Source organism: Cygnus olor, chromosome Z, assembly GCF_009769625.2.
Source record: "Cygnus olor isolate bCygOlo1 chromosome Z, bCygOlo1.pri.v2, whole genome shotgun sequence".
NCBI classification, from domain to species: Eukaryota; Metazoa; Chordata; class Aves; order Anseriformes; family Anatidae; genus Cygnus; species Cygnus olor.
This window is the reverse complement of record NC_049198.1, coordinates 1,522,477-1,535,250: the sequence shown is the minus strand read 5'-3', so window position 1 is coordinate 1,535,250 and position 12,774 is coordinate 1,522,477. Positions and strand designations below refer to the sequence as shown.

The window sequence follows — 12,774 nt, the reverse complement described above, 5'->3', positions numbered from 1 at the left end:
GGTGACTTTTTCAGATGCTTCTGATGTTTCTCGCTCTTTTCTATAGCTCCCATTCTTGAAAGGAAGGAAAATTTTAAAAAAAAAGAAGAGTTTTCAAGTTGCTTAATGGATCTAATTATTTTTTTTTTTTGACATTCTGCTCGGGGCTGATAGCTTTCTGTTTATCAAGATAGTTGTGACAATGATTTGTATTGTTTTTAATGTAAAGGGCCTTGTTATGTCAGACGCTGGAAAACCGTAACCAGAAGTTTCTCTCTGCCTAGCCAGGCACTGCTGTTGATCGAGAGACCTGACCCAGGGCCCAGAAAGATCAATTTGAGAGCGCCATTGATCGCAATAGGCTTAAAATCGAGTGCATGGTAGGAAGTCATCACAGTGTATGAGCACGTTAATGACAAAGGCCGGGCGAGATATTTTACGTGTAAACACCTTGGACCGTAAATAAATGCTTTTATGTCGCTTCCCAAAGTGTAATACACAGCTCAGCAATGCAGTCCCTGGCTTTTCACTAGCAATTAGGTCCCCAAATGGCCATCGAGAGCAGACTCAGCATTTCAGTCCTGAAATTTAGAGAAGAGTCATTTGGGGAAAAAAAAAAAATTTAATCTTTTTGTGCAGATCTTTTGTGTTTGTTTGTTTCTTTTTAGATGGAATATGTTTTTACTTGGGAACATCAGCAACGAGTAGCTGGAGCGGGTATTAAGCTTCCCAGTATGACAGTAATAAATGGATTTCATCCATGGTTTATTAAAATTGCAAAAGTGGAATCAGAGAATCACAGAACATTAAGTAACATTAATATAAGGCTCATGTGAGACAAGGTATGAAGTGAGAAATACAGCTTTTGTTTCGTCGCAAATTACTCCTCTGAACATCCAGTTCCTGGCACATTTTCTTCCTGACAAGTATATTCTCTAGCATCTTTGGACGCTTCGAGTAGCCTATATTAATGTGACTAAATTAGAGCATCCATATTTCAACACGTAAACAGAGTGTCTAAATGACACGGGCACACTGAGCCGCTTTTGAATTAGATGAGACGTAGGCAGAGATGCCCCACGAGGCAGCGTGTCTCAGCTCACTGATCTAGATAGATGTGCTAGCTGCTCCTGGATCACAGACACAATATTCACCTCGTTTGCCCTGACAGCACTCTAACTGCTCCGTGTCATCATTGCCTGGACTCCAGCAACCATGGCAAGGAAAAGCTCTGCCTGGATCTTGTTGTGATAGGAGAAATCGAGATGCAAAGACTGGAAGAGCCACCACACATCCCAGGGTCTGGAGTATGGGCAGTCAGGACGTGGGACTTGGTGGCATGTCACAGCAGACGTCATTTTCATCCTTTAGACGTGTTTCAAGGACCAATTCTTGGCTGCCGGGATTTGTACATCCCTGAATTATTGTATCCTACTTCTCTATTTCAGATCTTGATACTTGAATTTTAAGATAAGTTTATAACAGGGAAGTTGCAAAAAGAAAAATGTTGTGTTTTTTTTTTTTTTTATGAAGTGGATGTGGTTAATTTCCAAGACAAAGGAAAATTAAATCATGGAGGGGCTGGAAAAGGAGAAATGGTATCTTAATTCTTTGACACCAAAATGCAAACAATAATTTTATTCAAAAAAGGCAGCCCAAATAGTCCGCATGGCTCTTTGCAGGTGGTGATATTTAACGATTGGCTGAAATAACAGAATTCTAAAAAAAAATCCAGTGATCTCATTGCTGGGAACGAGGTGAAGACATTCGTTTGTCAGATTTTCAACTAAGATCTTGTGTTGTTTTTTTCCCAGCTGCTGAGACAGAAGATGTTGGCAGCAGCATGTCCACCTTAGAGCGCTCGCTCGCCGCCCGCAGAGCCACCCGTGCCAAGCTCATGATCCCGATGGATTCCCAACCCACCAACCCTCGTGAGTACCAGGGCCTTCCCCTGGCCCCCTTCTGCATGCTCAAGCCCTGCTCACCCATCTGAACATCTCCTCTGAGCTGTTGAATATGATCTAGCTACACTTCACAAGTAAAATAGCCACGTTTTCTCCATCTACAAAATAAAAATAAAAATCCTGCAAGTGCTTCACAATTCATCAGTGGCAAAACTCTGGAGGAAATTCAGAAATCAGGCATCTGCTCGACTCAGCGCTGGCTAAGCCTGAAGAATCCTTGTTTCTATTTTTACCAGGTGGCTAGTGGTGGATAAATCCCTCTGTCTCCCTTGAAAAGAAATAGGAGCAAGAGTTCAAGCTGGCAGAGCAGGAGGCTTTGCAATGCATTGATGCAAAGTGTGATATTATTATCCGTACTTAGAAGCAGCTGGACATTAGCACGGTTGCTCTGATATTTCCTTTTGTCTGTAGTAGCTGGCCACAACACCATATGCTTTTCTCATATGGAGTGACTCTCTTACAAAGCAGAATTCTAAACAGGCATTACATTTTGGTGACCACAGTATATCATTGAATGAACGTCATAGATAAAATGATTTTTTTTTTCAAAGCAGCAAAGTACACGAGAAAGGCAGGAAGGCTGGAAAGCACTAGAAAGCTTGTCCCATCCTGCAGAGCTTATTAAAATTTCCAAAGTGACCTTGCCTCACTTCTGAGCAAAGGAGAGGGGTAAGTGGGACCCCCAGGCACCAGAGAGGACAAGCCTCTGGCCTCCACCTTTCCTCTGAGCAGTCCTGTGGTCCAGCTCCTGGCAGCTCTGGGAGTTATCTCCCAGGTTTTAGCTAGAAGTTCCATCTTTGACCTCAGAAAATACATCTAATTAAAAATATCTGGAAATTGGCGTATCTGTGTTAATAACGAGCTGGGAAAAACGAGCACGCGTTGCCAGAAATCCATTTAATCACAAAATTTCTTTCTAGCTCCGATGGTTAAATGTAAATGCCTAGCTGCAGGTGCTCAGGAAGAGCACATCACAAATTATATGTTTAAAAAAAAAAAAAAAAAGGAACACAATGAAGGAGATGAGAGGGAATAACTTACAGTGGCTTTGCTCAGTAAATTATTCAGGGGGAACTGGTAACAGTTCCTTTAATTTGTGTTCCTTACGGGTGTGATTCGGGTCATGCTGCTAAACCTGAGCCTTTCAGGGATAAATCATAGGAGTCTGGGGGAGATTGAATTCACTTCTTCACACCTCGGACATGACATATTGCCAAATGGCAGCCACTTTGTGGGCTGGAAGAAGGACCCCTGGGCTGGGGGAGAGAGCTCGGAGCCTCCTGGCACGCCCTGGGAAATGTTCCCACCTTGTAACCAGACTCATTCCACAATTAGGCAATTTGCCCTTTTTTTTTTTTCAGTGGGATTCCTCCTAACTTGGCCTGGTGTGAAGGAGGGCAGCAATCCAGGAATATGGGTAGACTTCGAGTAGTGCAAACAAAATCAGAACCACGTCAATTGTATTTATATTGGGTCATGGTTAACCAAAAGTCAGGTCAACACCGTTCTACAGCATTCAGATAAAAGTCCTCTGAAATACATTTCCTTATTTTTTTCACTCAAATGATGTGTTCTGAGGAACGATGTCCCGTTTTCTATGTATTGATAGTTTCAACAACGTCAGTCTAATCTGCAGCGACAAAATATTATGATTGTTTGCAAATAATTAAACTCTGGTTTATGAAAGCCTTATTTGTGCATTTGTGCAGGCTGAGTTGTGCTGAATGTGTCTCCTTCCCCAGAAAATGAAACCGAGGCTTTGTCAGATTAGATGCTTTAATTAATTTCTCTCCGTTGGCCTGATACTGAAAGAAATTGTCAGTAGCGAGCGATTAAAAAGATTGAGGAAGCAACGGTATAATTTTGTAGTAAAAAAATGGATCCTGTAAAATGTTAAACACCAAATCTGAAGATATTCACGCTCGTCTTAATAATCACTATTTACAGTCTTTGAAAACAAATATCCTCCATAATGGGCCTTTGCTTACCGAGGTGGAAGGAGCCTAAAGCAGATAAAGTTGATAAGGCTTTGGTGATATCTTTGATGGTTGTAAAGCTGCTGAAATGCAGGCACAAACACCAAGGCTGACGTGTGGAGAGGAAGAACACCAGGGGTGAGGCGCTCTCCAGGCTTCCCACCATCAGTCCTGCCCTCCCCTGATGTTTAATTAAGCCCTGGCCAGCGCTGCATCGCTCTGCCATGTTTTGGGGAGAGGATTCTGTTTCCCTCCCTCCCTAAATCTGAAAAAAAAACACAGCAATTCTTTTTTTTTCCCAGGGAAACATGGAAATGACAACTCTGTTGCTTTGGCAGCTTCTGGAGAGCTTGAGTACAATTCAGAATTTCCTTCTTTGTCATTTCTGCAAGCTCTTCTTGGGTGCTGTGTCTTTACATGACACAGTATATGGTAAATGTAAATGGTGTTGAGGGAGCTCCTAGATTTGGTCAGGGAAATTCTGTTTTCTGTGCCTTAGTACATCAAGTGTAACTTCAATTGCTGACAGGCCACGGCGGGACAGATTTGTTGTCATATCAGCTCAAAATCGCAAAGATTTATTGAAAATATTTGCTGTTACCTTTTCCCCAGGTTCTTTGCAATGGAGTGCAGCACTGAATAGTAATCCTGTGGTGTCTTAAAACTGAAAGTCCTGGGTGTCTACACACTGAAAACCAATTGAAAGAATGAGCTTTGAAAAACAAGTTGTTTTTTTAATAGGATTCAATAGTCATATTTTTCACTGTAGTAGCAATGCTTTAAGTAAAAATGTCTAATGCAGACAACATGTAATGTCTATATAGCAGATGTTCTCCTCTAAGGATGGGTGAATTCAGCCAGACAGCTCTAAAGTTCTGATCACTCTGCTCAGCATTTCTTCAGGAGCTCTCTTCGTCTCCCCGCTTGCCCGTTACCTCTGGAAGTGCGGCGTTGTCTTGCCAAAAGCTGTGTTCCTAAAAAAAAAAACACCCTCATAAAGCCTTGGCACCATCGTCCCTTCTTGCGTGACCTTGGGCAGATAGCCCGGTTTGCCACTCCGTGTAATGAATGGAGCGAGAGCTAGAAGGAATTGGAACGACTACCTTAAAGTTTACAGCGTTGTTTGTAATTCATGTGTGAAAGGTGCTAGATAAGCCAAACCTCATCATCAGCGAGCCAAAAACCTCTACGTATTGTGTAGCTAGGCAAAACTTTAATGAGAGTTTCCAAATTTTTCTAAAAAGCTGCAAAGAAATTTATTACTCGCGTGGCATTATTATCCCTTGTTCTTCAAGCCCTGACTATTGAAAATAAAGGCAATAACTCACCCGAAAGGCTGGATTCAGCACGCTGCGATCCCCGGTTTTCAAATCAAAGTGTTTCGCACAAATTGAAGAGCTCAGCTCCATCTGCAAGCTTTCAGCTCCTGGTCTGTTGGCACTTCTCTTCCCTGTTCCTTGCAGGCCTGGACGTGCATCCCAAGCGAGGAACGACGGAAAGCCAGCCTCATTAGATGGATAAACCTGGGGTCTGGGGACACCTTAGGGTATTAGGGACATTGGTGTGTCACTGAGTGACATTGGAAGAGCCATCCTCTTCCAGAGCAGTGGCTGAGGACAGTGGTGTCCTTTAAAACATCGGAAAAATGTTTTAAGGAACCCGTGCTTACACAACTGAATCAAGCCTTTAAGGTCTTACCTAACCCATTCCTTCTCCCATATTCGTCAAGGGAGATAAAGAGCCCCCCATAATCGGTCTGCCTCATTGGAACAAAGACAAAAAGCTTTTTAATTTTACAGCAGAGGTGTATTTCTCTGTACAGAGGTGGCTTCTGAAGAGTTTTACACCGGGCCTGTGGGTACTTGGCTTTGGAAACCTGGTTGTTCCCAGTTCCCCGCTGACCCCCTCCAGAGGTTTTTGCTTTTTCTGAAAGTGCTCATTTAATCTTTCTCTTCTTTCCTTTCAGCTGTGGTCAGTGCCATCCCGGTGCCCACCCTGGAAAGCGCCCAGTACCCCGGGATCCTGCCGTCCCCCACCTGCGGATACCCGCACCCCCAGTTCACCCTGCGGCCGGTGCCATTCCCCACCCTCGCTGTGGACAGGACCTTTGGAGCAGGAAGAAGTTAGTTCATTTTGCTTTGTTATTACTGTGCTCGGACATAGGTTTCTCTCTGGGTAGGGTGGGTAAGGTCTAGCCAATGCAAATCCCACTGCTTCGCTTTTTGGGTTCATCGCGGGAGCCGGGATAAGCCCGGTCTGGTGGCAGCAGCTGGCTGCGGGTTGCTTCTTCTCCAGCATCAGCTCCTGTTGCGACTTAAAATCTGTGCTGAACACCAACTCGCCTTAAAATTAAAAGTCATTGCATCTCTGATCCGACCCTGTCCTCTCTGCAAGCCTATTTCACTGTACTTTAATTGCCTTCGCTTTATTCATAGCGATATTCCCAGGCAAACTGAGGCTTCAAGAGCTCTTCTCCATCCCAAGGTAGATCCAGTATCACCGTGCATGAAAATCATCCACAGCAGCACTTACACGACCTCTCCACACAGTGTCTTCCCAGGCTTAGCTGCCCTCACTGCTGGAAACGTTTTCATAATATCTAACTTCCTAAAATGTAAGGCAACTGGTTCTTGTTTGGATCATAGCTGGCACAGGGAAAAAATTATTTTCCTCCTTTTTCAGCTACCTTTTATGCATTTGAATGCCGTTATCTAGTCTGACATCACTCGCCTCTTCCCTAGAGTGAGCTCTGTATTCAGATTTGCTCCCGTTCATTCATATCCTGCCCCCGTGCAGTAATAGATTTGGGGGTTGGGTTTTCCCACATCACCTTATCGTGGTCTGGGGAGGTGCACGCACGCAGCCAGGACCCAGCCTCGCCTCCACGAGCTCCTCGCAAGCCTCTCCCGCACCGGCAGCCAGCTGGTCTTTGTTCCAACCTAGCGAGCGTGCTCTGGCATACTAATTACAGCTGGAGGGCTCCTGTTTCCTTCTAATTCTCCCTCACCTCGACTGCATACCAAGCATGAATTATTGACAGATTAATGTCAATCTGTTACACGTCTTCCTTCACATCACAGAGAGTCTGCGCTGCCGGTCCGCGGGGAATTAATTTTGGAAGGACTTATTTTCCTTCCTATTTGCCTGTTGCTTTCAGTCAGTTCAGACAGGTCCTCGGGGACCGATGATTGAAATCCAGCAGCGGGCTTGTAGGTGAAAGGTGGGTTCAGGTGTCCTGCTCATCACCCCAACGTCATTCCCCCTCTCTTCAATGTGGTTGTTGAGGTGCCTTCAAAGCCAGTTGGCAGTTTCCTCTGGAGGGCCTCACTGCTATAATCAGGTCTTGATTTGCTGCTTAAATCAGTACCAAATCCTCCACAAATGCAGTGCACAGAAACAAAGGAGGTTCCATTTCTTGCATGATATACATTAGACGCTGGAAACAAAATAGCTACCTGTTGCTTGCCTAATCATGGAGATGGAAGGAAAAAAGAAAAAAAAAAAGGCTGATTTTTTTGGTCTGTTTCTGAAATGACTTGGAGAGAAATACTGGAAGTGTGATACACGGCCAGAAATAGAGCTAGAGAAATCTTACGTGTCACAGGGTAAGAAAATGCTGCCTGGGATGTGGCTGCTTGGGGATCAGTTGAGCACCAGCTATTTTTGCACAGCCCCAAAGCCACATGTGTCTGGTGCATTCAGCTTTTGCCTGAACCAGCCAGGAGATTCACACGTGTAAATGAGGTTTTTTCAAACCAGAAATGGCCCAAATCCTGGCTGTTCTGTATGGACAGGTATGGGTTTGCCTGAGAGTTGAACAAAAGGTTGCTAATGCACAAAAGTTCAGGCGATTTCCCATTAAATAATTCAAAAATGGGGGACACACATCGTCTTGTTTGGATAATGGCTAGTTTCAGATGATTGAGGTCTGGGTAATCAGGCCTGCATGGTATTTTGAACATTATCGAAGCCCATTACAATGTAAAATGACAATCTGTTATGGCTTTTGCGGTCATCCTGCTAGCAAAGGCTATTGACTTCCAAAGCTCTCTGATCACAGTGAGTGCCCCCAAATGAAATATTCTCTTCCCTCGCTATGCCTTACACAGCAGCACAGCAATGAAGCAGAGGCACAGACGAGTACGTGGAAATCATGTTTGTTTTCCAGTGACACTATATTTTGGTTGTTTTAAGATGATCAAGCGGGTTTTTTGAGAGCAACTAGCAGTTGCTGGTTGCGACTACAAGAGACAACACAGAGAGCTTTTTCTTATATTTTACCCCTCGGTGAAAAACTCACTTGATGGTTGACCAATTGCATCTGGGTCAGAAAAAAAAACACAAAACCCTCTGCAATAATTCCCTACAGGTGGTACTCCATGGCTGAGCACCCTATTGATCAAGACGTAGCACTTTCTGAATAAATCATGTGCAAGGCCATTAGCAAGGGTGTTGCTTTGCATCCTGCCGTGCTGACCATGCTTGAACACCCTTTTTGGAAGGCTTTTTCTTGTTGACCTGAAGATTCAAGTGCTGCAACTTATCTTTAGGATAAATTTTCTGCTGAAGAGGAAAGTAAATAAAATGAAAAGGAGAGTCAGGCCCCAGCCAGAGCCAGCCTTGAGTAATAGCTGGCTTGCCTGCTTGATGACAGCTGATGCCACTGCCAGCCATAACATGCAATTGCTAAATATAAGTGTTACCAGACATAAAAAATGGCTGAGCCATAATCAAGTGACTGTTTTCTGTTCAGCAGTCCTTCCCGTGGCTTGCTTTCTCCTCCGGACTCCTCCAGAATTCTCTGCTTGCAATTTAAATAGATAAAAAAAGGTCTTCTCGAGCATGAAATACTTTCATTAGACCACTTACCTTCAAAAAAAAAAAAAAAAAACAGCTCTAGCCTCTAATTTTAATAGAGTCATCTCACCTTTGTCTTCAGTAATAGCTAGAGAATAGCATGAAATCTTTTGTGTAGCAAGTCATGTAGGTCTCCAGATTTTATGGCTAAATCTGTAAGATAAAACATACCCATACAGTAAGCCAGCAATTAAATATAAAGTCTTGTAATACAGAGATCATTATACTGATGCCAGCTGATAAGGCTTTGTTGTCTGAGGGCACCGCCGCAGCAAACACCAGGGAAGGTATTTGGTGGTAAGTAGCAGTAAGCATCTATTTTCCCTTGTCTCTTCAAGCAGGTCAAGAGCTTCCCAAAAGATCTGTTCTTAAAGGATGCAGTGAAAAGTGCTGGGCTCCACGGGGTAGCTCAGACTTTGACAAACATCTTGAAAGACATTTTGAGGCTACGAACAATGACGAAAGGCTTTGTTTTCACTTTAGGCAAAGGATTTGCTCCAGAAAGTGTTGTGAGCTGAGATGGATACCTCTGTGAGTCTCACTTGCTGTTTTGCATCTTCCTTGACTGGGAGAAGGGAGAGAAGGGCATAATACCCACGGTAGCCTACAGCACCAAGACGTTGTGACGTCTTCTTGAATGTGTGGGCAGTGAGCAAGGGTGGAATGGGTTAAAACGACATTCCTGCCCTACCCTGTTGCAAGTTATCGTTAAATCTCTGGCTGCTTTATGCGGAATATTTGCCCTCAGAGAAGAAAACAGAGAGAGGTCTGCTGGGGAAGGAAGGAAAAAGAAGCAGAGCTAGGTAATGGCTTCATTATGCAAAAAGCCTCGAAGGTGGAAACAAGGAAAATGAACCACTGTCGACCAAACTTTCACAAACTGTAGATGATTTTGACCTTGGTCTGATCCTGCAATTGGTTTGCTTTCTGTGGGGTTCGATATTGCCGGGGCCGTCTGCGCTATTGCCATAGGAACAAGCAGTAGGGCCGTGGAAAAGAGGAAAAATCCTCATTTTCATTTTTCAAAACTGTTTTGCCACTTAGTAGGTAGTAATTACTTATATACTTTGACATTAATTATTATAAAATGCCTTGAGATTTGACTTGGCTGTGTAATTGCATGTTATTTACACAATGAGTTCTGGTTGTTGCAGCAGTCTCTGAAAGAAACCAGATCCTCTGGAGTATTGTGGGTCCCAGTATAATAACTAATTCCGATATCTGTGAGTCAAGAAGGTTGTTTTCTTCGAGAAAAGGTTGAGCTTTTCTTAGATTCCTGTTTCCTGACACAAGCTGCATGATTAACTGGTGTGCTGTGAGCCATCCTGGCTGGCGTAGGTACTGAGGAGACGTTGGACAAAGCCAACACGTTCAAATTAAACACATTCCTGCTGTGATCGTGCTCTTCACTAACCACTTTGCTTCCTTCCTGTTCTGCTTGTAAATAACGTCAGGGCTTGCAGATGGTCTTGCCAAGAAGAAACATTTTTTCAGTGCTTCTCCATGGGGTGGGAGAAGGAGAGTGGGGTAGAAGCTGGGGAAGGGGCTGAGGAAGGCTACAAGCCCGAGCTTGTAGCCTTGGGATTTGGAAGAGAAGACATGAGATGGTGGTTTCCATCCATTCCTCTTATTCCCATCCGACAGCAAAAGCAAAATAGAAGGAGAAATGGCAGTGTCTTTCTTGTGTCAAGGCAAAATGAACTTGCTGCCATCCGTCAAGCACCACCGAGGAATTCTGCTCACCGGTCCTCTTGTAATTAACTCAATTAGTTGGGTTTGTCGTGGTAGGCAGCAAGAAATTGTAAAGATTAGAAAAAAAATTAACTTGAATGATTGTTGCTTATTCCAATTACAGTTTTATTACAAGAGCAAAATCCATTTTCTTCGGAATTCATTTTTCTCCCTTTGTTTTCTTAAACTTCTTGAAACGTGAGCATCGTGGCACCGAGTTGTTTCCCGGCGTAAACAGCAGGCGTGATTTCTCTTCCTGACTTCTCTTCCTAAAGAGCAGAGCCATAAATCTGGGCAAGGCAGCCGGGTCGTAAGGCATCCCGCTCCCATCACTGTTGGGGTGCTGTGCACCACCTCGTGCTAATTACTCAGCGGCCCTGCAGGGCACCTGGTGGCTGCTCAGCACCCGTCCGTCCCTGCTGATGGCCGCTTTGCCTCTTCTTTGCTGCGTCTTTGTTGGTGCTCCTGCCGTGCTGTCAGCTGGGTGGGTAACACTGGAGCTCCGTAAAGGAGTTAGTAACACAAAAAGCTTTCTGCTTCTAAACATCTCGTCAAGGAAATCGTTTCCAGCGAAGGTAAAATCGCAGCTCATGCTCGGCATGTGAGCGTGGATCCCGCCTCTCGCTGTCTTCTTCTGTCCTGTGCAACATCTCTTTCACTTCACGTGCTCCGTGCTGTAACTTTTGATGAAAGAATGAGAAGATTTTACTTCTGATAGGTTGCATTTCAACTCCAGATTGCCAAATCAGCTTTCTCTTCATTCACAGTACCATTACTGGTGATGCTAGCACTGGGGACCATCCCAGTCCTGAAAACTTCCCTACAGTCATGATCACATTGCCAATTAGTAGAGTAGAGCCAACACTGCTTTCTAGAGGGCTGTAGAAACAAAGGACTTTTCTGTTTGACCCTTTATATCTTAGCTACGTTTGCTTCTGTTTTCTGGCATGGAAAGCTGATGACAAAAGTTGAGGCTGAAAGCTTCTTTTAAGACACTCTGCAGAACGTCAGGAAGCTGGGCTTTATATTAGAGAGTTGACATGGCACATGGAAATCTCTGAAGAATTGATTTTGAATATAGGCTAATAAAACAGCAACCTAGGGCTTTGGCACACTAAACGTTACAGCTGTCTCAAGGAAAAACAACTTCGGTGATTGGTTATGTGGAAATTAATTAAGTCCTTTCTTTGAGTCTATCTTCTCTCCTCTGTGACTGGAGCTGTACTGTCATGCTGAACATAATGAGTCTCCACAGTCATAGCTTGTTTCAATCTCCACATGATGTATTTGTGTTTTTATTGATTTTTAATATTTAAAAGCGCATAGAGAGGAAAGAGAGAAGGAGATGAAAATATCATGCTTGTGGTTTTTTTTTTTTTAAAGGAAGATATATTTTGCTTTAAATGGCACCTGGCTGCTCTGAGGAACATCTGGTTTTTTAATTCAGCTGCCAATAACTTGTGATGAAAATGTTTACATGTTTCTTGCAGCTTGTTGAAGGGTAATGCTGTACCTTCTGCTGAAAATGACCGTAAAAGTAGGAAATGGTCCATTAAAAATACTTCAATAATAGTTGTTTTTCCTTGTCGTTTTTATTTTTTAACTGATGCAGCTGTAAACGAAGGACCAGCCCCGCAGCAACCCTCCTTGCTACCACCGACGCAGCCTGAGCACTCCAGCAACGAGGACGCCCCGAGCAGGACCATCCCCACCGCCTGCGTCCGCCCCACGCACCCGCTCCGCAGCTTCGCCAACCCCTTGCTACCTCCGCCCATGAGTGCAATAGAACCGAAAGTCCCTTACACGCCACTTCTGTCTCAAACAGGTAAGAGTCTGGTCTCTGGTACCACTCCGAACCACTTGCTTTCAATTCAGGAGATAAAAAAAAGGAGCACAAAGCTGTCCCATACCTTGAAGAAATATCCGTAAATGCTTACAGGATGGAAAGTGAATATATACACGTTTTTTATTATAATAATCCAATAACTCATTCTGATGATCTGGAATAAAAATTCAGGACGAGGCAGTAGCTCAAAATCAGAGCTAACAAGCAAGTGATAAAAATGAATTAAATGAGATGCCAGATTAATCATTTGGTCTTGTTTCCAGTCTCCTGTTGTGCTACAGTGACTTGAACCAGTGCCAACTGCTTGACTTGTTCCGAGGCTCGCCTTTTTGATAATGAAAGGACTATTTATGTATGCTGGGAAAGGACTGACTGCAATCCACTCCAGTGTGCAAACCACTCAAAAATTAAGAAAAACAAA

General features: G+C 43.8%; 1 protein-coding gene across 10 annotated transcripts in view; it reads left to right on the top strand.

Annotated features, from left to right (window-relative positions):
- Positions 1–12,774, top strand: part of DCC (DCC netrin 1 receptor) — a 423,032-nt gene that overhangs the window by 395,695 nt on the left and 14,563 nt on the right. For all 10 annotated transcript variants that reach the window (XM_040540170.1, XM_040540171.1, XM_040540173.1 and 7 more), the window contains 3 exons: positions 1,794–1,910; positions 5,886–6,041; positions 12,120–12,332. In XM_040540170.1, the coding sequence (XP_040396104.1) occupies positions 1,794–1,910; positions 5,886–6,041; positions 12,120–12,332 (486 nt within the window). The remainder of the gene's footprint in view (positions 1–1,793; positions 1,911–5,885; positions 6,042–12,119; positions 12,333–12,774) is intronic.